Source organism: Hypanus sabinus, chromosome 21, assembly GCF_030144855.1.
Source record: "Hypanus sabinus isolate sHypSab1 chromosome 21, sHypSab1.hap1, whole genome shotgun sequence".
NCBI classification, from domain to species: domain Eukaryota; kingdom Metazoa; phylum Chordata; class Chondrichthyes; order Myliobatiformes; family Dasyatidae; genus Hypanus; species Hypanus sabinus.
The window spans coordinates 35925181-35949147 of record NC_082726.1 but is presented as its reverse complement, the minus strand read 5'-3'; the positions used below and the strand labels follow the sequence as shown (position 1 = coordinate 35949147).

The window sequence follows — 23967 nt, the reverse complement described above, 5'->3', positions numbered from 1 at the left end:
GCTCTTTTTGAAACTGCAACTTGACTTATCTTTTTCTCTTCCCTGTGCAGTCCATTTATTTTTGTCTGCTCAACACGCTCTTTGTATGTGTCCTTCTTTGTTGCATTTCACCTTTAAATCTGCTTTGGTCTGGGGTATGTGAGCACCTGCCAGGCAGGCCTCTATCTAGATGTTGCAATTTTGTTCACGCTCACTTTCTAAATATAACACTTCATGGTCTTGTCCTTTAATTCTATTTTCTTTTTCTTGGTTAGTTCCCTTTATGCGGTCTTCAACCTCCGCTGTCTGTGAGGAGTTGGTACGTTGTCCCCGTGAGTATGTGGGTTTCCTCTGGGTGCTCCAGTTTTCTCTAACATTTCAAAGATGTACAGGCGGGTTAGTGGGTAATTGGTCACATGGGTGTAATTGGACAGCATGGGCTCACTGGGCTGCAAGGGCCTGTGTCTCAAAATAAAATAAATAAACCACACAGAGTCTGTTGAACAGTACAACTTGTATAATTTTTCACCTTGTAAAATGATAGCCTGTCTCCTTCAAGGTCACATTCATAGAATTATGACTCATAAGCATCTGACCTTTCTAAATGTTATTTTTTTCACATTCATCAGCTTGTGTTGGCAGGTTAAATATTTCAGCATTAAATGTATGAACCACCACACTAGCTCACATACCTTAATCCACAAACTGTCATTTGGTTAACAGGGTTGAAAAGCTACACAGAATGTGCGACAATATGCAACTGACTTCCAATAGGTCAGTCTCTGATACCCAATAGTCTTAAATGAGCCTTTTTTCAGAGGATACATATTCATCACTTAACAAGAGCTTATGCAGTAAGTAATATCACTAAAATATGAAGGTTATAATCTGAGATACAACCTGCTAACATTGACAAGATTTGCAGGTGATTGATCTGAAACACTTCAGCTGTCCAGCCTCATTTTGAGAATGTTTTAATGTTCAATATTTTACTGTTTCCATATTCATTAAATCCATTGCTGTACAAGGAGAGCATGAGCCTAGGTGGCAGGGTGTCAAGTAAGTTCAAGCCAAGAAGCTGTGGAACCACATTTCTAGAATAGTCAGAAAAAAAATCAAATCATATACTGATCTCGTGAACAAGATAACCTCAGTCAATATCTTTCTCTGCAGATATACTCAGAAAATTAAAAAACCTGTTGAGACTAACTTTGACAACAAAAAGCCTCTCCTGGAAACCTTATTCATGCTTAATCTGATAAAATGCTTTCAACTGCCCAAACTTAATGTTTCAGCATTGTTTGCCTGACAAGTTTAGCAGGAAGGCATATAGCTCTCTATATCTACTGTGAACAGAGCCCAATTAATTAATTGCATTATTCTGGTCAGTCAAACAATGCTTATGTCACCAGACACAAAGGTTTTACAAACAATAAAAAGGATCCAATAAAATGAAACAAAAGTAGTTTATTTCAATGCCTTTCCAAAATTTCATTTTGGTTTTTGCAACAATGTGCAGTCTATTATGAAACAATTGGTAACCACATAACTTCTAGCAGGTGTGGTCAACTTCTGTCTTTTGCCAAGTCAGATGTGCAAACACTTTTGAGAGCAACAAGCACAGGCTGAATTAAACTTGAAATCTTCTGCATCGTTCAATTAGAATCCACTACTGCCACTATATTCTGGCATAAGATGCAATCCACGGCTTCTTCAGCACTGCTGCTCAAACTAAGACCACCTACAGAACAAGACACAGCACAGCAGCATTTCCACAAAGATCCCCACAAAGCCACGGTCCATATATCATCCTTCCTCAATCATCGCTGGGTCAAAGTTTTGGAACTCTTTCTTTAACAGCACTGTCCCACAACAGTTATTTAAGAAGGTAGTCCACTGTCACTTTCTCAAGCACAACTAGCAATGGTAAATGAACGCCAGTGATGTTCCCATTGCAATAATGAATAAGAGGAATAGAACAAGCTGTAGCTCATTCTAGAAAATTTATCTTCCATGAGTTCTCAGTTAAAGTGCATCACTGAGCTGCAATACGGCTTGAAGATGATGTAACAACCAATTTTCTCCTCTCCTCAATGACTCACCACCACAGCATCTCCTCCCCATTCTCCCTCTGGATATAGAAATTATGAATTCACCATGCAAGTTTCTACATTAGGTTAGTGGGCTACAGGTCAGGATGGAAGTCCAACAGGTAGAAATCTTGCTTCATGGCAATGCTGTTTTCATCCAACTGCAACTGGCTTTGCACAGTCAGTACATAACAGTCTCCAGGGTATGTAAACAAGGAGCAGCACAAATCTGCTATCATAAAGCCGTACGTCACCTTGCCAAACGGTCCTGCAACACACAAACCCAGCATTTTAGTGTCTAACTTCACGTTAGATTCAATAAAGCACATTTAATTTTAATCTAGATTTCAGCTGAGGGCTAGTACATTGAACTCACTGTTAAATTCAGTTGGCAATGCAGATCTAACTCTTGGCAACACTTGTTACTATTGAGAAGAAACAGACAGTCTAATGGTGGCTTGATACTTGTACACGGGGATCTTATATGGTCAACCTAGTTCCACAGGTGAGTGCATGACCATTCAGGACAAACAATTCATTTAACTAGCCCTCATCTACTACCCTCACTCATCCTATCATCAATGCAGTGTATTCATTCTTCAGACTTCATCCCACTCGGTTGCCTGTTCTGACAGCATTTCTCAAACCCATAGCCTCTACCACCAAGAAGTATCAGGGATCAGGCACCATGTGTCATTTCCCCTCCAAGTCAAGCTCGCACACTGATCTTGAAAAATGTCACCACTGATATTGGGCTTGTTCCTGGAATTTCTGATGCAACAGCAATGTGGATAAACCATCACTGGAAGGACTGGAGTGGCCCAAAAAACCCTATAGTTCACTAGCAACTTTTCAAAGACATTTAGGCATCAGCAGTAAATGCTGGTCTGGACCGAGATATTTGTCACAGCACCTGTCCTTCTAGTGGCTGTGCCAATATCTGGGTCCATTATGCTTCACTTTGCTGATTTTGAAAGCTTTAGCAGTGTCTTTTACTGTTCTAACATACTCCTGACATTTCCCATCATACAGAGAGGCCACTTAAAACCTCCTATTTCCTAAGTAATAGCAAGCCCCGGCTGCCACTGTCCGGTTCCTGTTGGCATACAGTGGCTCTAGTTAAGCTATGTCTTGATTTTTAACATGTCCATTCCTGTTTGTAAATCCCTCTGTAATCGCACATTGTTCATCTTTGTTACGTCCCTTAGTGCTCTAATCCTCTAAATCCCTGCAATCCAATTCTGGTTTCTTAAGTATTCTTAATGTTAATTGCAAATAAACTCTGCAGCTCCTGCCTGAATCTCTTTGTTTACCTAACTCTCCTTCCACTTTCCTCCAACCAAGCTCTTGACCATGTGCCATGATTTTACTTCATATGGTCAGTGACAACTTTTTAATTGACTTTCCTATGAACGACTCTGGGACATTTTACTCTATTAAAGATATTGTTGATAGCAGCCCCAGGGACAGCTGACAACAGCATTCCAGTTCAGTATAGTGGAACTGACTGCTCGTCCTAACAACCTGTTCCAACATCTTAATCTTCAGACTCTTGAGTGTGTTCCTTTATATTCTGGTCTTGTCATTAAGTACTCTTGTCTGCACCTAAAGTTTCCTTCTGACAAATTTCTAGTAAAGTAACCTGGTAAATTGGAATCACCCTTACTGTGCTTTGCATATTTTTCTACAAACTAGTTTGCCTTTTCTAGTGTGATATACTGAAAGGTTTCTTCCCAGATTCTTGTTTTGTCATTCCAATGAGTAAATATTAGTGGTGTCATTGTACAGGTTGAATGAATCAGCATCTCTGGGTCCTCTCCAGATAAGCCAGAATCGGATTTAAAAGCAGTTCAGTTACCTATGGGTTTTTGTAGGCAGGTGGGAGGAATATTAAGGAATATTTTCTCCATTAGTTTGGATGAGACAAAAACATCGATAGTGGAATTTCCATCTGCTAATGTAAGCACTGTGGGCCTGGAAAACACAACGAGGATATGGATTAACAAATGTGAAGCAGTCAGACCAAATCATTTCATAAGCTGTTTCTGATAGATAATGTCCAGAACTCTATCCATCTCTCTTCTGTCTAAAAGTACTATTGAAATACAATACTTTGAGTTGCATTATTTGGTACTGTGTCAAATCCTACCCAAATAATACCATTCAGTCTAATCCACAAAGTGAAGCTCTTATGACAGAATATAAAGGAACAGCCCACATGATGAAATACACAAAGTCTCCTAGTGTGTTTGGTCTCATTGGATTGTGGTGTAGAATGGTTATTTCTAGCAGGATTTAATTATTTCCTTATCTGAGGAGAGCTGGGATTCAGTTCTCAAATCGGTTAACTCAACCTCTCTTTGTGCTCGCCACTGCCTTTTACAGTTTAAGATTGTTCATAGAGCCCATTTGTCTAAATCTAAACTATCTCGATTCTACCCTAGCGTTAGTCCGCTCTGTGATAAATGCAAGAGGGGCGTGGCCTCTCTCATCCATATGTACTGGTTCTGTCCTAGCTTGGAGAAATTCTGGAAAGATGTCTTCACTACGTTATCATGTATTCTGAATCAGCACCTAGAACCAAACCCCTTAATTGCTCTGTTCGGTTTTTGGGGCGAGACAGATTTATGTCTGGGTCCGACCAAATGCCGAATATTATCCTTTGCCTCTCTCCTGGCTAGACGCTTGATCCTCCTCAGATGGAGAGATGTTGCCCTGCCCACTCATGCTCAATGGCTTAACGACATCATGGCTTGTTTGGACCTCGAAAAAATTCATTATTCAGTTCTCAGTTCATATCTAAAGTTCCAAAGGTCTAGGGACCTTTTATCAAGTACTTTCATAACCTTCCTCTTGACTAGGGTTTTTTTTTCTTTTCAGTCCCTTGCTTTCAGCTCCTTTTTTTTCTGGTAGAAGGCATTATTACCCTCTGTTGCTGAGTGTATTCACAGTCTGGGAGTTTGGCTGTCCTGACTTATACTCCCTATATTATGTTGTGGTTGGTCTGGAGTTGCTGCTGTTTTTTCTTGTGTTGTGGGGCTTGGGGAGGACACTAAGCTTACGTCTTTAATTTAGGTGCTTTTTTTTTGCTAAATTCTCTTCCTTTGTAGCATATTGTTATTGTATGCTTAATTTTGCACTGTTTTAATGTTCCTCATTGGGATTTGGGGTTTTTAATTTGTAAAATGTTTTGAAAAACTAATAAAAAAAAATGTAAAAAAAAATGAATTGTTATTTCTCTTGTCATTTAACTTTCCTATGCTCATTTGTATTTTTATATAATCACCTATATACATCTGATTGTTCAGTGAGTTTTTCAATGGTTACAGTTGCCTCTGCATTTTTCTGGAAACTTTTAGGTTTCAGTGGTGGGTGTCAAATCACTTGACTCTGGCAATGTTACTGGTTAACTGCTATCAATGGAATTTTCTGTTATCAGTAGTCTAGTGCAAGAACACCACACTACAGTTGAGTATTTTCCCTTTATCTCTCGCCATTCTTCCTTTGCTCTTTTAACGCTTAATAAAATGATCATAAGCAACAAGCTTTATGCCTCATTCTTGATTTCTGAAGAACATCTGGATCGCAAGAGCATCGGGATCCAACATCTCCATTCTATACTTACCCAAAGCAGCCATTGTATTGCTGGAGTACTTACAGCCATGTTGTAGTAGCAATGTACTGAGAAATGGGGCTTGGGGAGAATTTCAGCACATTTCCTGGCTTCATGGATCCAGGAATAGCTTATATTTTATAGACAAGTTATAACTGAGATGACAGTTCCACTTGGCTGTTATGCTGAGAAACCCAAGTGACCTTCAAAGCCTAAAAAGACTTGAAATATGGCTTTAAGCACAGAGCCTCTGAAATCAATTAAACCAGATCTGAACATTATTCTGATATTCAACCTCCTGAATTTGTTCTACTATTCAATTTATTATGGCTGATCTATTTTAGCTCCACAGATTCAGTAATTCTTAATGATATTCCCAAAATTATGAAAGGCATAGATAAGATGGACAATAACAATTTTTTTCCCAGGGTAGGGGAGTCCAAGACTAGGAGGCATAGGTTTAGGGTTAGAGGGGAAAGATTATGAAGGCATCTGAGGGGCATGCAGAGCGTGGCGAGTATATGGAGGGAGCTGCAGAGAAAGTGGTTCTGGCAGGTCCAATGGTATTATTTAAGAAGCCCTTGAAAAGCTGCATGGAGGGTCAGGGTTTGGAGGGATATGGCCTGAACACAGGAAATTGGGACTAGCAGGGTGGTTAGAATGGGCCTGTTGCACTGAATGATCTGTATCCAAGCTGTATTGCTCTATGGCTCTATCAGTTACAGACAAGAGAGAGAAAATGAATGTCAGTCTGAGCTAACACAGGATATTTGTTCAAGTACAGTCTAGTATTCTAACATGCATTTTAGATGTTCAGATATGTAATTTATTTAAATATTCCAGAGTAAATTTGAGATTAGTTTGATAAGAAATAAAGTATTTGATGAATTGTTGCATGATAGGCTTTAAGTTTGAACACTATGTGATAAAAGGCCCAACAGTATGGAGAGAAACTTGACTATGTAACAGGAAAAATGTGATAGTGAAAAGTTGGTTCTTGGGCTAGAGAACGAAGAGTGGAGTTCCCCACAGCCTGCATCAACTCTACTGACCTCCTTTATCCATGGCAATGATTTTGACTTTGGAATATAGAGCACAATTTGTAAACTTAAAAATAACAGAAAACTTAAAGTCAATTTAATTGTGATAAGGAAAAAATACTTCATGGAAATATTCATAAGCTTGTAAAATTTAAATAGTGCTCAATCATTTTGTTTGACTTCCATTATAGTGTAAATTCTCCCTTTTCTGACTAGAAATGTCCTAAATATTTTCATTAATCTTGTACTTTTTATGTACTTGTAGAACTATTTACAAACCACTTTGATATTCCTTTTAACTTTACTTTGATGGTCTATTTTTCAGCTGTTAATCAAAGTTGAGTTTTCTTTTATGCTGAATTTTAACCTGCTCCAAATAATCTGACAGGCTACTTTTTCAGGTCTACTCTTTGGATCAATGACAATCTTTTAACTTATGTAAAAGACTGGATCATTTTCCTTTTCTGTTTTAGTTCCAGAATGGAATTCTCAGTTGTTGCATTTCCTGCATTTGTTCCTGAAACGCCAGCCTTCTCCATCCCTGGTCTTTTCTTTCAATGAAGTTCCTCAATCTATCATAGTCAACTCACTCCACATTACTTTGTAACATCCATTATTTAAATTTGGGACATGAGTTTTGGATCGAACTACTTCATTCCTATGACTATAAACATTTGCAGACCTCATCACAGTACACGCTACTCACAAAATAGTTATTCATCATGCTACTTCAGACATACTTTGAGTGATAGACTTTATGGAGGCATTCACTGGAGGCTTGTGGTAATGATGACAGTCACACATCCCTCACACTACACTGTAAAGACCACATTACAAGTTGTTCTGGGAAGTGTTCTCAAGGGATGGAAAAAGTTAGTTAGTTGTTGTCAAACCTCAATCATTACAGCTTAACATAACTTAGTGAAAAGGTCAGTTGTGTCAGAGCCACTGGAGGACATCTATTCTCAAAGAACATTGATACTGAGCTCAAAAGAGTCATGGGCTCAAGAGGACATCTCTTCATATGCCATGGGAATGTGAATTCAAGACTCTAACTTGTCAGAAACCGGAAGGTTCACTAAATGTTGGCGATTTGTAAAATTTTGGATCTGGCTCCTCAAGAAGCATCCCTATCAATATTCCAATATACCATTATATAAAAAACAAGTTGGAGGGAGATAAGGATTTTAAAAGACTCTCTATATGTGGTGAAATAAAACATGTTGCTGGCCAAGAGTCTGGTATCAAAGATTCACCGAGTGCATGTGCTACTAATCTTATTCCATCTGTACGCTGGTCTCAAACATGTGAACTTAGGACTGCAACCCCAGCTTTCCTTCAAATGCAAAGGAGAAGTTGAGAATTTGCCCTTTAGAAGGCATCCAAGATGTATGCAGCCTGATTCTGCTCTTTCAAAACACTCCTGCTGAACCTACAACAGACTAAGTTAAAAGAGAAGTTTTATTTTGGACTAGCAACCTCAAAGCTACATCTAAAATTCTGAAATTCCATGACAATATATGAAGATCTAGTTTTATTAATTAGACTTTTATAACAGGGACAGGCTATTCAGTCTCTTATGTTGATGCTAGCATTTCTGCTCCCTCTCATCATTCTTTTGTTCTTCTCTCTTGGCTACTTATTTAGCTTCTCTTTAGACACATCTGTGCCATTTGCCTCACCCACTGTATGTGGCACTGTTTGAAGAAAATTCACCCAACTTTCTTGCCATATCTGTGAGAGATTATCATGTAATCTTGCTCCCTAGTTTTAGATTTCTCCATATACAAGTTCACAAAAGTCAATCCTCCCTTATTAGTGTAGGCTTCAAAATATTGTGACACCATTGAAAACTCTCCTCACTCTTTATCTTTCACCGAGAATAAGATGGTGTGAAGGTCTTTAGAGAAGGGATGTTTAAAACTATTACCTGTAATAAAACTTCAGGGCATTGTTTGGTAAGCAAGGAATACACTGCTGATAGATGCCATTTTCGTCAAATTCTAGCTCACTGCCACAGGATCTACAGCCAGAGTATGTTAAATGGGAAAGAGAGGCCAAGACGGTCTCCGCTGACGTGAAGGCATCCATTGTGAACAAGGGATTAAGAGAAGAAAATGTGCTCCACTTCATTGCAATTATGTGTGTCCTTAATTCAAAAGTTGCTGTAAAATAAACACAGTAATGAAGTTATTTAGATAGTATAAATACAAAGTAAGAACGTCCCACTTGTTCATTAAGGTGCTGGTAGCAAGTGATGTTCTGTCCAGGTTTGACTTGTGGTCAGTGTGTACTTCTGGCAGGACTCTTCCCAAACAATGAACAGAAAACTTCTGCAACGGAAGGAAGAAATGGGTAAATACATGCACCAACTGAATAGCTTCGTATAGGAGAGTGATTAGTTAATCACATGCAACCTGTCCACCATATTCTTCTTCTTTATAGAGAGTTCCTTAGTACTGAGGCTGACTTGCCACTACTCTGGCTTTGAGCAAGTGTGGGAAGCTCAGGTTCTTCTGTCAAAGGGAAGGAGGTGCCTGATGGGTAGATTATGAAGAAGCGTATTCCACGCCCCCCCCCCCCCCCCGATCCCATGCAGCGCCTCTGTGTGCACCTGACACATGAACTTGTGATTCCCAATACCATCCTGAATGGACATTATTGTAAATCTCCTCTTTGACTCTTCATGGGCCAGGATTTCCTAGGAGTCAGTGGGATGAGTCTTTTTAACACATCCTTCAACCTTCCGTTTGCTTGTCAACCTCTTCCGATGACAGAGCTCAGAAACAGTGTTGACTTCAGGAGTCTGTTGTTGGGCACATGACTCATGCAACATCACCGACATTGGTTTTCTCACCTTTTCAGGGAATTTGGAGAAGTTTGCTACATTCAACCAGTACACCACACACATCCGGTAGATAAGTGTAATTCTGAGTACATGTCCACAATGCACCAGGTCTCATAACCAGTAGGTTAAACAACTCATAAATGTCTTCTGACTTTATCCTATTTTTTACATTCAATAGGGAGACAAACTCTGAAGTTTGAGCACTTTATTCTTAAACATTCACCTAAGAAATGGAACAACCTCACTTAAATGTGCCCGATAAACTGTATCCTGAGTACAGGCATCCAACAGGCCCTGGAAGTAAGTCCATCAAATCCTTAAACCCATAGCTAGTGTTCGAGGTTATCACTATGAGCATCTTCAAATTATATCCAGAAAGTCCATGGTGAAAACCAGCCCTCATGATGTGAAAGCAAACCATGGAATGGCTTATAGTTATCCTTGGGGAATTTTCTGACATGGTCAAGGTCAGATCTCAGGACAGGTCAGATTTATTACTAAGCATTTAAAAAATCCTATACAGCTTCCAAGAAATGAAATTAAACTAGGCAGAAATGAAGTTGATAAGATACAATAAACACAATATCACACCAAAAAGGATGTGATTGGACTGGGGGATGCAGTTGAGATTTACCAGGGTTGCATGGGATGGAACATTTCAGTTATGAGGAGGGACTGGATAGACTGGGTTTCTTTCCTTTGAAGCAGAGAAGACTGTAGGGGGACCTTGTGGAGGTGTACAAATTATGAAAAAGGTGAATAGTGAGAATCATTTCCGAATGTTGTCCAGGTCTTTTGCTAAAGAATTGAGAATGGAACCAAATATTATGCAATTGTTAGTGAATATTCCCACTTACAATCTTCTGATGGGAGGAAAATTATTGATGAAGCATCTGAAGATGTTTAGGCCAGGGACTATCTGAGAAACTTCTGCAGAGATGTGCTAGGGCTGGGAGGACACGTGATCAAATGCTGCCTTATTGTCATATAACCATATAATAATTACAGCACGGAAACAGGCCATCTCGGCCCTTCTAGTCTGTGCCGAACGCTTACTCTCACCTAGTCCCACCTACCTGCACTCAGCCCATAACCCTCCATTCCTTTCCTGTCCATATATCTATCCAATTTCTTTTTAAATGACAAAATTTAACCTGTCTCTACCACTTCTACTGGAAGCTCGTTCCACACAGCTACCACTCCCTGAGTAAAGAAGTTCCCCCTCGTGTTACCCCTAAACTTTTGCCCCTTAACTCTCAACTCATGCCCTCTTGTTTGAATCTCCCCTACTCTCAATGGAAAAAGCCTATCCACGTCAACTCTATCTATCCCCCTCATAATTTTAAATACCTCGATCAGAGAGCAGTCATGAGCAGTCATTCTCACTACGGCTCTGACATTCAGCTCTTTAGTCCATGTTGGAACAAAGCCGTGATGAGCTTTGGAGCCAAGTAACCCTGGCGAAAACCAAACTGAGCATCAGCAGGTAGTTTACTGATGAGCAAGTTCCACCTAATAGTGACATCAATGATATCCATCTCTTTGCTGCCAACTGAGGGAAGATGGCAGGTGATAATCAGGGGAAGGCACTCACTGGCAGATGTGATCCCAGGGTTTGATGAAGGAGTCTGGCATAGTCTGTATGATTCCAAGAAAGTACCAGCAGGTCCGGTACAAGCTACACAGAGCAATAGATTTGATAGTTTGTATTCTAACCCTCCTATATCATACCCTAACAGGAGATAATAGGTTTAGCAGAGGAAGAAAATGCAGTGACTTAACAAATACCTGCATCCATTTCAGAGCATGTGCATGCTACAAAATAAAGGCACAGAACCAAATCCTACTTGAGCCATGGCTGCAGAAAATGCATCCTTGTCAATTATGCATTTTGTCAATGATCTTAAATTCATTACTTTATCCTTTTCCATCAGACCCATCTTATCACCAACATTCTATCACACATAATTTTTAACACACCTACTACATTACCCCATTAACTGTCAGTTTCAGGAAAGGTTAGCATAGACACAGTGGGCAGATGGGCCTGCTTCTATGCTGTCTGAATTCCAATAACCTCCTGAGCATTTTGAATATAATGACTACACATCTACAGCTGTGTGGGCTAGAGAATTTCAAAGATTTATATGGTAAATATAATGTACCAATCCACAACACCAGCTTGCTGCTTTGTGATGTTGCAACATAATGTTTTCACTTGGAGAATGGTTGGTGAGTTGTGGTTACAAATAACCCCTGGCTAAAGACAACTGGAGTAAACAAGAGTTCTAGCAAAGCCATTTTCATTCATTCAGCCAGCTGCCTAACTTGCCAAGGACTTTGAGTTTGTTTTTTCATTTTCCTACATATTCAAAGGCTAGTTCAAGAATAGAATAGTATTTTTACAAAATTTTTAAATTATAAAACAAAAAAAACACCGAGAAAACTTATTTAGGTAAACTCAATTGAAAAACAAATACAAATTACCTAATGTTTATCAAGGGCCCTCTCAACCAAAACTCCAGGAAGCAATTAAAAAGGCTAATGGAAAGTCTGATTTTATTGCAGGTAATGCAGAATAAATGTGGCAGAATTTCAATGAAACATACTGTAAAGTTATTCCTTTTCATCTTCCTGCAGCTGATGACCTGCTGAATATTATCTCCAGCATGTCCTTTCTCTTTCAGATCTCCAGTACCCGCAGTCCATTATTTTTTAAACTTGGTGCTGATTCAAGAGTCACACGGCCAGTCCTTTAGCCAGTCATGTTTGTGTTATTCATCAAACACACCTTTACAATTACCTCCTCTAATTCTCCCCACCTTCCCATCAGTACCAGATTGTACCACTCACAGACACACAAGGAGCAATTGAGTAGAAAAGGGAGTGACTCGCGGCAGCTTGGAGTTTCAAGCAACGTCCAGGCAGAGATTGGAAGCCTGAGAAGATGTGGTTCAGTCAGGTTCACTGATTGAGTAGAAAAGGCAGTGATCTGCAGAAATTTGGTGTTTTGAGCAGCAGCCAATCAGTGTCTGGGAATGATTGACAAGAACAAATTAAAGTCAGACAGGGGCAAGTGGAACGGCCATCATTGGAGTGGTGAGCGTTGGAGTGGGATATTTGAGGCTTCAGCAAGGAGAGGCTTGAGTGAGAGAAGGCAAAAAACAGATGTAGGTAGTGAGTTTTTTTTCCAAGTGTGGATTGGGACAGAATGTTTTCTGGCAAAGGTGTACTTGAAGTGGGGGGGGGGGGGGAGTGGGAGGCCTTCAAGAGTGAAATTTTGAGAGTACAAAGCTTATATGTACTTGTCAGAAGAAAAGATAAAGACAACAGGTTTAGGGGACCATGGTTTTCAAGAGATATTGAGGTCCTGGTCAAGGGAAAAAAAAAGGAAGTGCATTGCAGATATAGGCAGGTAGGAACAAATGAGGAGCTTATGGAGTATTAGAAATGCAAGGGAACACTTAAGAAAGAAATCAGGAGGGCTACAAGAAGACATGAGGTTGCCTTAGCAGGCGAGGTGAAGGAGAATACTAAAGGATTCCAGAGATATTTTAAGAGCAAAGGGACTGCAAGGGACAAAATCTCTGGAAGATCAGAAGGGTAATCAAGTATTTTCCCTCTCAACCTTGTTCTCCTGGTTCCTCTCCATAACCTTTGAAACTCTTACTAATCAAAAATCTATTAGCTTCTGCTTTAAATATTCCACAATGCTTTGGCTTCCACAGCCGTTTGTGGCTGACTAGAAAATGTCTGGTTCCTCCCCCGTCTGTTAGCTGACTGTGGGATATCACAGGAATGCTAAGATCAGTCCAGTCTAAACCAGTCATATTTCTCTCAGACGATCACATTGAGACATGAGCATACAACCCAGACTAATACTTCAGTGTAACACAGAGGAATACAGTACTGCCAGAAATGTTGTGCTTCAGTTGAGGTGCCAAACCATCGCTGCTCTAAGCAGAAGTAAGAATTCCACAGATGACATGTGAATGAGAGCAGGGGGATATGGGGCCTGTAGTCCTCTCTCAATTAACACCCTTGGTCATTATCATACTTGCTGTTTGTGGAACCATGCAGAGTGCAAATTTGCTGATGTTTCATTCACCAAAACATGACTGCATTACTGAAAATCGCTTTTGGATATTGTGATTATATAAATACTGGTAAATCTTGCACCATGTGCCAGAAGTGCCTGATCTTCAACTTCCAGGCAAGAAGCAGAGAACATTCAAGGGATTTTTGTTTCCTCCTAAAGGGAGTTATTTCTCACCATCAGAGAAATCAATGGGAAAATATTCTGGGGGCTGAAACTAAACTCTAAACAATGCGTAATTAAGAGATTCTTGGTTACAAGAATCTGCTGTTACTTTTAGAATGTAGTGAACGTACCTGAATGCCTGGTACATAACAGTGTTGAAATGTCCTTTGCTTTAATACAAGCTGTTTTGCTGAGTTGGTATTTGGATCGGAACTCAATGGCCCTTTCATCATCATCAAACAGGCACTCACAAGATGACCAAGGTGTAGTGTGCAGTTCCAAGTCCCCCGTGATAGGATTTTGACAGACTAGCAGGATTCTGAAGTCCCAGACATGGTCTAAAAGAGAAACAGATTCAACAATAATGCGCCTCAGTTATTAACAATAAATACCACAAGAAAGCAGGATTATCAGATCAGTAACACAGAAGCTAGGGAACTGTGGGAACGTCCCTGGAGCTGGAAATCACATGGATACTGCCTAGCCTGTACTGAAAGAGCAGCTGAACCAGGATCAGCTCAGTGATCAAATGCCCAGTGATCCCTGCATTTGTGCCGGGTGAGGACAAGATCCAATAGGGCTGAGAATTCATCAACTGTGAAATGACTGTCGGCTCACAGCGTGCATCAGTTCAAAGGAGAGACTTGAGTAAAAACTGGGGAGAAAATTGGAAAAGGAAGCTGACTGCTCATTGTTCAATGATCCTTACATACTGTGGTCACGATAAATGCTGAAACACACATATAACATTCCACTTATTTCAATGGCTGTGCCTTACTCACCCAATTTCTTTTGAATCAGAGATTGCCACGATATTGCATTTCCCCAGAGAGTCAGTGTGCCTGGTTTATCTTTGATCTGTTCCACGGTTAGCAAAATCTTCTTTTGCTTCTTCCCATTGTAGGTGTATGTGTTCTCTGAACATAAGTATAGTCAGATTATACAGTGTGCTCTCAGCTATAATAAACACTTGACTGAAGAGATGCACAAAAATAATTGGTGGCTTCAACCTGGCTGTGATTAGAAGCTCTCTTGCAATAATTCACATTTTCCTGAATAAATTTTTTTTTGAGGTTTCACAATTCTACAATGTTTTTAATAAGCAGTTTTCTTTCCTTTTTGCTGGAGTTATGGACATTACCAGAACCTAGTATTAGGGATCGATTCCAACCCCTCCCCCCCCCCCAAGAGGGATCTCTCGCTCTCGTCCCTGATACCTGGTGTGCAGGGTCTGCTGGATCCCCAAGTGGGAAGGAACTAGATGGGCCAAAGGGCCTGTCTTGTGCTGTAGCACTCTATGACTGTTCATCCTCACTGGATAAGCACACAGTGCTTTTCTGACAGAGGCGTAATGTGGCTGATGCCTCCTTCCCACAGGATGCCCAAGGTATGATGTGAAGTTCCAATTTCCAGTCTAAACAACCAAACCTTCCCAATATGATCTGCTACTGCTTTAGGTAAACTTTGTGTGAAAAACCTATTGTAGTAAACTCTATTGCACATGCAAGCTTTAAAATGAAATGCTGCTAATGCCAGGAATCTTCACCTTCAATAGAATAAGGACCAGAATAACCAGCTGGAATTATTCAACTGAAACAACCACTTTGTTTAGGAACAGTGAGCTGTCACCCCAAGTCAATGAGTAAAATTTGAAAGAACATAAAGCAAAAATGTTTCCATTTCCATAAAGCTTTCCTCAAGGTATTCCAAAGTGATAAACCGATCAATTTACACACACTAAATGCTGGAGGAACTCAGCAGGCCAGGCAACATTTATGGAAAAGAGTAAACAGTTGACGTTTTGAGCTGATACTATTCATTGGGGCTGGTGAAAAACATAAGAAGTCAGAACAAGAAGGTGGGAGAGGGGAGGAAGAAGTACATGGTGGTAGGTGATAGGTGAAACCAGGAGGGAGGGATGAAGAGCCGAGATGATTGATAAAAGAGATAAAGGGCAGGAGAAGAGGGAATCAAATAGAAAAGGGTAGAAGACCATAGAAGAAAGCAAAGGTGGGGTGGGGGGATGCACCTGAGGGAAGTGATGGGCAGGTAAGGAGATAAGGCGAGAGAGAGAAAGGGGGATGGGGAATGGTGAAGGGGGTGGGGGCAATTACTGGAAGTTTGAGAAATTGATGTTCATACTATTGGGTTGGAGGCGACCCAGAAGGAATATAGGGTTCTTGCTCCTTCAATCTGAGTGTGGCCTCATCGCGACAGTAGAGGAGGCCATGGACTGACATGTCAGAATGGGAAGTAGAACTGAAATGGGTGGCAACTGGGAGATCCCGCCTTTTCTGGTAGGGGCTGCCAAAACAGTCTCCCAATCTACGTCAGGTCCCACTGTTATACAAGAGGCCTCACCAGGACCCTTGGATGCAGTAGATGACCCCAGACTCACAGGTGAAGTGACACCTAATCTAGACATGTAGAATCAAGAGTTAATGGGATAGCCTACACACTGATGAATTAATTAGTTTTGAGGTGGAGTCAGCACGGTAATGTAGAAAAGATGGCCAAGTTACTGGCTTTACTGATGCGGTTCAGTGTTTAATAGTGGCCAGGATACCAGAGCTCTGCTATCTGCTTTGATATAGTAGCAGACAAAATTGTACATTCACTTAATTGGTTTAATACCTCATCCAAACCTCATCCAAAATTTGAACAAGTCAGTTTTTTAATGTAGTTGATGTCAAATATACCTAAGAAGAAACTTGGAATGTTTTGCTACTTCAAATCAGCTATGTAATTACAAGTTGTAATTGTTGAATGAGAAAACCACATTGTGGTCAAAAGATACAAACCATTTTCAGCACTGAACATCAGGTGGAAAGCAGCCCTGTAAATACAACACACCGTGCAATTCTCCTGTGTTTTACTTCCAGTCTCCATTGTGTTAGCTCACCTCAGATTAGAATTAGTCCAGGGAGCAATGAAATACTTCAGCCAGGATTCTCAGTCTTACATGGATAATTGCTAGGAGAAGAGTAAAATTTTTAAAAATGCTGAAAATACTCAGCAGTTCAGGACACATCTGTGGGAACCAGCTTTCTTCAGGTTTTTATTTGCTTGCTGGGAGGACAGATCAGTTTAAAGATTTCACTCAGTTGTCTACTCTCTTTAATTGAAGCTCATTTAGAAAGAATGGATTCCTTGGATGAGATAATGGGGAAAGGGTTTTAGGTATTTGTGGAACCTCTTTATCTTCAAAGCAGAAGAGGAACTAATTCTAGGGGGAAAAAACTAGGATAAGTCAAGGTTACAGACCTGTGAGCACAGTCATGAGGATGACTTTAAGTAGTGCATGTACCACCAGACCTGGCCGCAGATCACAGAGGCTGACGTATTGCATAGAGTCTGAATGTTGATGGCTTGTAGGTCCCAGAGTCAGAAGGTGGGCATGGTGATGGGAAATATATGCTATAAGTCCTTTCAGGGATACTGGATTCACTGTATGCGACCCTTTAGAAAGAAAGCATCCAGGAAAGGTTAGCTTTACACAACAAAATACCCAAAATTAATATTCATCTATATAATCAAATAGACATTAATTCTGCATGTATGCTTCTAGGGTTGACAGGAGGCAAGTAAACCACAAGGATTAATGTGTGACGAACAAATCAGCTAAAACCTGCTCTAAATAAAGCTAAATAATAAACTAACTTCAAATAACTTCTAGATCACATCACCGCATTTAATCTGGATCAATCTAATCACTAATGAGAGATTCAATCTAAGCAGTTTCTAATTTTATTTAACTAATTAAATAATCAATCAGAAAAAAAATCAGATCTGGGCACATGAATTCCAAACCTATCTCAAATCTTGTTCTCAAAACTCAGTTACCCAAACCCTAAACTTGACGGTTACTTGGTGGTGATCAGTTTACAATAATGACCTTACCAGTCTTCTTTAATCTCCCAATCGAATGACAAAGAATCAACAGATTGTGTTGCGAGTTTACGGGATTTCTATTAAAGGAAATTAAGTAATTTTTTGAGGCTTCACTGCCAGTGTTGAGCTTTGTTAGACGTGTTAGACAAGTTATTGGTATGGCCTACGTTGCACTCATGACCGGTGAAGATACACCTTGATTTCAAAATGTGGTAATAATCAAACTGTCCTGTTTTAGTAGCAGCTCATGGGCAACAATTGATAGAGATGAGATTGGTAAAATACTGAATGTTGTTGTGCACTTAAATGCAAGCGTGCAGTGACGATGACAGTAGAATACAGAACTCACACTGTACAGCTTGAATCTGCAAGCAGGGGCCTAGATTGATTAGTTTACTCCCCCTGGTGGACTGCAGCATCTCCTCTCCCTGCCAGTGGTCCCAGTACACGGTCACATCTGCAGGAACAAAAAAAACAAGCAGCTCTACAGAAGGAACCTTGAACCAATCTCCCCATTGCTTCAAATGATCAACAGTATTTTCTTTTATTGATGTATTTTAAACCAGGTTGGAAATCCTGTAAGGCCAGGATAATTTATTAAGACCTTATTGACTCTCTAATCTAGACACTTTGCTAACAATTTATCATGACTGAAGGTATCCCCACTGAAGAGAAAATAGCGGTAAGTTATGTACTGTACATCATCTGTGTAGCTCAGCAGTGTGACTGGTGGCTAAAGGGTGATAGTACGATAACCTTGACTCACTACCTGATGTTTATACTGGCAGCAGTTCATTTAATTATTGTTCATGTGGTAGACCATCACTTTGTCTCCTCAGAGGCTGCTTCAGCTGCAGGGTTCCTCCAGCAATTTGTTTGTTGTCTGTGGAGTCTGTTGTGTCTTGTCCAATTGTTGTCTACTGTGTATCTCTCATTTGGCCACTCAGATAACAATTTCAGCAAATCAATCCCCATGGTGAAACAGTGAGTGATACAACACAGAAGGAAGTTCTTTGCTATAGAGTTTTCCCAATTAGTTCCACTTGAGTAATTCATCAGAAGCAGTTCAGTGAAGGTTTTCTAGTGTAATACATGGAATGTTGGGGTTTGGGGAATAGTTAACAAGCAAGGCTTGTATCCACGAGAGTTTAGAAAAGTGAAATGGAGACGCAAGAGTGCAAATGCTGGAAATTGGAGTGCGGAGAAAAATGAGCTGCTGGGAGAGCTCAGCAGGTCAGGGACGTCTGTGGAGCGAAGTGGGAAGTCAAAGTTCTGGGTCAAGACCATTCCGCCTTCTACGACTGGACACACCTGTGTCCCTGCCTCTGCTTGCCTCAGTCACCCTTAGCTTGCCTTTCCATTGTTAGTGTTGTTCATTATTAATAAAGTGTTATTAATAAGGTAATAAGTAGTTTGTTTTGTTTTTTGCTGCCATAAGTAGTCACTGGATAGTAAGTGCTATCTTAAACCAGACAGGTGGAGGCAACAAAGGACTGCAGATGATAAGATCCAATGGGAAAGAAAGGCGGAGCATGGAATTAAAAAGGGAGGTGGGAATAGTGGCAGGGGGTATAGAGGATGCAGTGGGAGGAGTACAATGCTGATGGAGTAGGTGGGGGACAGGAAAGAAGGGTGTGTGAGAGGATCTGGATAGATCAAGAGATGAGGAAGGGATGGCGGGGGGGAGCAGATTACCTGAAATTGGAGAATTCAATGTTCAGGCCATTGAGCTGGGGATTACCTGCCTGAGGCATTGTTCCTGTTTGCTCTTACCCTTACCCCGGTAATGGCAGAGGCCAAGGACAGACAGGTCAGTGTGGGAATAGGGAGCAGAATTAAAATGGCTGGAAAAAGGAAACTCCAGATGTCTGTGGTGGGCAGAGCACAGCTGGCCGGCAAAGCAGGCACCTAATCTGCTCTTGGTCTTTATCACCCCACCCCCACCCCCCTTCCTCCTCACCTGGTCTCACCTAACACCAGCCAGTTTGTACTGGTCTCCTTTCCCTTCCAGTCATGATGAAGGATCTCAACCCAAAATGTTGACTTTTAGGTTGTTTAGGTCTTGCTGCATGCAGACATGGGTTGGCACATTTGTTGAAGAGTTACAAATGGAACTGGAATAAGGCATCTATCAGCACATTTCCTTACTCTGGCTCTGGCGAGAGAAAGCTCAATGATGAAGTGGCTGACCTACTCCTGCAGCCATGTGACAAGTTTCCAACAAAAAGCTGATCCTGAAGGGAATAGTACATGGTGTCTATGGTGAGCTGGCTAATTGGATCCAAAATTGGCTAGGTGAGAGGAAGCATAGTGTAGAGGTGGAAAGATCTTATTGGATGTCTATGACCAACAGTGTACCCCAGGGATCTGTGCTGAGAACCTTGTTTTTTGTGCCTATACATATTAATGACTTGGATGTGAATATAAGAGGTAAGACTGACAATTCTGCACGTGGCACAAAAGTTGGTGTTGTGGATAACAAGGAAGGTTGTTTAAGACTACAGCAGGATGAGATGGAAGGATGGGCAAATTGTTGGTGGATGAAACTTAATCCTGACAAGTCTAAGTTGATGTATTTTGGAAAGTCAAAAAGGGTTAGGATGTATAGAGTAAATGATAGGGTGTACAGATGTATGGGGATGTATAGAGTAACTGAATGTTAATGAACTGAGAGGCTTTGGGGTTCGTCCATACCTCACTGAAAGTGGCAATGTACATGAAGAGGTCACATGCATGCTTAGTATTATAGGTCAGGGCATAGAGTATGAAAGTTGGGACATTACATTGCAACTTTGCAAAACACCAATTAGAACAAACTTGGTAGACTGTACACATTTCTGGTTGCTGCACCAAAGGATGTGCTGAGAAGATTCACCAGGGTGTTAACACATGGTGGGGGAGTTGTTCTCCTCCCATAGATACTCACCTTTCACATAGTTTACTTTTTCAATTCTTCAGCATTTCTACTCCTATCCATTTTCTCTACCCCTTCTCCCATATGATTCTGTTAAGCCATCATTCCCAGCACCCCCCACCCCCGCAATTCCTGCTACCAGCTACCTGGCTCTATCCTATCCCCTCTCATACTGCTATATACTGGGAATTTTTCCTTTTCAGTTCCCGGTCCTTACACAGGGTCGCAATTCAAATTGTTGACATACATCATTTGCCTCCACAGATATTGATTGACCTGCTGAGTTCTTCCAGTTTTCTCAGTGGAGAGTCCAGTGACATATAGTAAGACGCCCCACATGCCAATCAAAACCCGTCACGATAGCGTAGTGGTCAGCATGATGCTATTACAACTCAGGGTGTTGAAGTTCAGAGTTCAATCCCAGCATCTTCTGTAAGGAGTTTGTACGTCCTCTGCATGGAATGCATTAGTTTTCTCCGGGTGCTCTAGTTTCCTCCCACAGTCCAAAGACCATCAGGTTAGTAGGTTAATTGGTCACAGTAAATTGTTCAGTGATTAGGTTAGGGTTAAATTGGGGGGTGCTGGGCAGTGTGGCCCAAAGGGTTACACAGTATAGTATCTCTAAATAAATTAATTAACTAATGCCACACTTTTCCAGACTTCAGCACTGCGAACATGGAGATCACAGACTTGGGGAGGATGTTGGCATCAGCGTCTGTCACAAAGACCAAGGCTGAGTGCACCACTCAGCTATTAAACCAAGAACCAACCTGTAATATGATCTGCTTTTCAGACCCCACTGATGTTAACTTTCTCAGAGGATAAATACATGGAACGTTCAGTTACCTGTTAGTAGTACGACATCTCCAGGGAATGTAGCCAGTGCCCAGAAAGCAGCAGCTCGCCACAGCATGACTTTTACGGTTATTCCTGATTGGTCTGTTACCACAATAGTTGCTATGGGGACTCTGTGCCCAGCCAGTGATCCTGACTTGATCTCTATCTCCTTCAGGAGGCAGCAGAAGAGAACCGTGACTAAAATGTGGTACTTGCTGTTCCTGTCAGTGCAACACTCAAGTTGTTCTGTTTCTATTAGGCCAAGCATAGGAGATGGCCTCTGTGCCCTCATTGCTTGTAGATAGTGTCCAAGATGAGAGGTTCTCTCATCCTCTGTTGATTTAATTCTCTTGGGTGATAGCGGGTCTTTATCTAAACAATCTGGGGATCTAGGTCTCTCTATGGTCTTCATTCTCTTGGGTGATGGTTGGTCTTCATCTAGACAAACTGGAGAGCTAGGTTTCTGGATTCCTTTATTTAACTCATCAGGACCTTTGGATATTTCCACTATTTTTTTAAAAGACCACCTGGTGGAGTTCACAACTTGAGAGCACAGGATACCTCCGCTGTATGGTTCAATATTAATCTCATCCTCACCCTCAGACCTATCAGTGATGGAAGTGAAGAGCAGCTCTGATCCCTCTGATGTCCCTCCATCCAAAACTCTATTGGGAGATAATTGCTGGTTACTTAATGAGTTGAAAAGCTCCAGGGTACTTTCTGAACAATCAGCTTGTCTGCACACCATCTCACTCTCACATCGTCCAGAAGGCCTAACAGGCCAAAATGTAGGTGCCATTAACTGAGAGGGCATCTCAGCATCTGTTTTCAGTTTAGTCTTTAAATTAAACTGATTCTCTGAACATTTCTGTAAAAGAACAGCAGCTTGACTGGCTGCCAACACACTGAGGAACTCAGAGTCTGTTGATAAACTTTGGTTCACTGTTGTGCATTTGAAATAACATTTCTGTTCCTCATTTGGAAAGGTGTCTTGCAGATATTCCATCAGCGACTCATGTGGTAATTCATGATCATCTTCTTTCAACGGTCTGTTCTGTAGTGTTGTGCTGTTGGCGTCCTGAGATTCAGTTTCAGTTTTTTTGCTTTGGGTAAGTCTATTGCCAAACTCAGGTGGCTTGAAATCATCTTCTGTGCAAAGTACATTGCTGGATTCACTGACATGTTCTTCATCTGTTTTGAGATCTCCTTCAAAATCCAGCAGTCTTTTGTTGCTGAACTCCCTCTGTTTTCCCTTCTTTCTAGTACTCAGATGTTCATTGTACAACCTGGCACTCTGTCTCTGCTCTAACCTAGAGGAATCAACGCCTTCACCAGAAGACTCTTGGGATGCTGTTATGATTCCTTCTTCACACTTTGAAGAAGAAAACTGTCTGGCATAGTTTTCCAATTGTACCACCACGCTGTGACAGTCAAAGTTTTTCTGTGAGGATTCAATGGTACGGTTTTTGACGGTGTGAGATCCTGCATCATACAAAAAGTGGCACTGAAGCCACTTCTTAGAGCTTCCTTCAGTCACTGCCTCAGCTGCTGGTGGTTCCTGCTGCGTCGGAATGGCCGGTGCTCCAAGGAAAATGTGAATTTTATTCTTATTACTCATTTGGATTGATAAGTACTTCAGTCTTTCCAGGACATATCATCTCCAACATGATATTGTGGCCAACGGAATTGCATCAGTTTCATCAAATCTGTATGAAGTCAACAAACATTGGAACCAGAATCAGAATTGATATCAATTGACATATGTTGTGAAATTTGTCGTAAGAATTTAGATAAGAACTGAGGAGATTTAAGCATGAACATAATATGCATAATTTTGTTATATTATAAACTAACCATATGTGTATAAGGTATGGTACTGTTTCAGGCTAACCAATCTGCCAGACAGTCTGAAGACGTTACTCAGTAACCATATATAGACTATCCATTCCATCTGATTCAGAGTTGGAAGGTGGGGATCGGGGAATAAATCTTTTCAGTGAAAGGAATGCAACAATACTGGTCCATCTGAGTCAGGGCTGGGTGGATAATCTTTTAAATGAAAGGAATGCAAACACACTGGCGTGTCTTCTCTGTGTTTGAATGTCGTGCAGCCTGCCCGGGCTTGTGAAGATGAGTCATGGTTTACTATTTAATTCATCCTGGTTGAGGCCATCTAATTCAGCATTCATTGGGTGCAGAACCTGATTTACGAGCATCAGTGGCAGAACAAGTTCATGAGGGCAGTAAAAGATGAGCAAAGCAGCTTTGCAGTGCATAAGCGTTGCCTTCATATTCAGACTCCACTTACAACTACGTAGAAATTCAATATACTTTCAAGAAGAGTAAAAATTATGCAAACATATATGATACTTATCTGTAAAGGGGAAATGGAACAAAATGGATGTCTCCTTCAGAGGGACATTGTCAGGTTAATGGGGAAGATAAATATTTGAAATATAGAATTTTGCATCAAAAGCAGTGCATCATAATGCCT

At 40.8% G+C, this 23967-nt stretch overlaps 1 protein-coding gene across 7 annotated transcripts in view; it reads right to left on the bottom strand.

The window, feature by feature from the left end:
- Positions 1 to 1426: 1426 nt before the first annotated feature.
- shld2 (shieldin complex subunit 2) overlaps positions 1427 to 23967 on the bottom strand; it is a 120234-nt gene continuing 97693 nt past the window's right edge. For all 7 annotated transcript variants that reach the window (XM_059946322.1, XM_059946318.1, XM_059946320.1 and 4 more), the window contains exons 3-10: positions 21483 to 23179; positions 18072 to 18179; positions 17096 to 17290; positions 14614 to 14748; positions 13963 to 14169; positions 8653 to 8887; positions 3928 to 4043; positions 1427 to 2337 (exon numbers count right to left, since the gene is read on the bottom strand). In XM_059946322.1, the coding sequence (XP_059802305.1) occupies positions 2165 to 2337; positions 3928 to 4043; positions 8653 to 8887; positions 13963 to 14169; positions 14614 to 14748; positions 17096 to 17290; positions 18072 to 18179; positions 21483 to 23091 (2778 nt within the window). In that variant the 5' untranslated portion in view covers positions 23092 to 23179 and the 3' untranslated portion in view covers positions 1427 to 2164. The remainder of the gene's footprint in view (positions 2338 to 3927; positions 4044 to 8652; positions 8888 to 13962; positions 14170 to 14613; positions 14749 to 17095; positions 17291 to 18071; positions 18180 to 21482; positions 23180 to 23967) is intronic.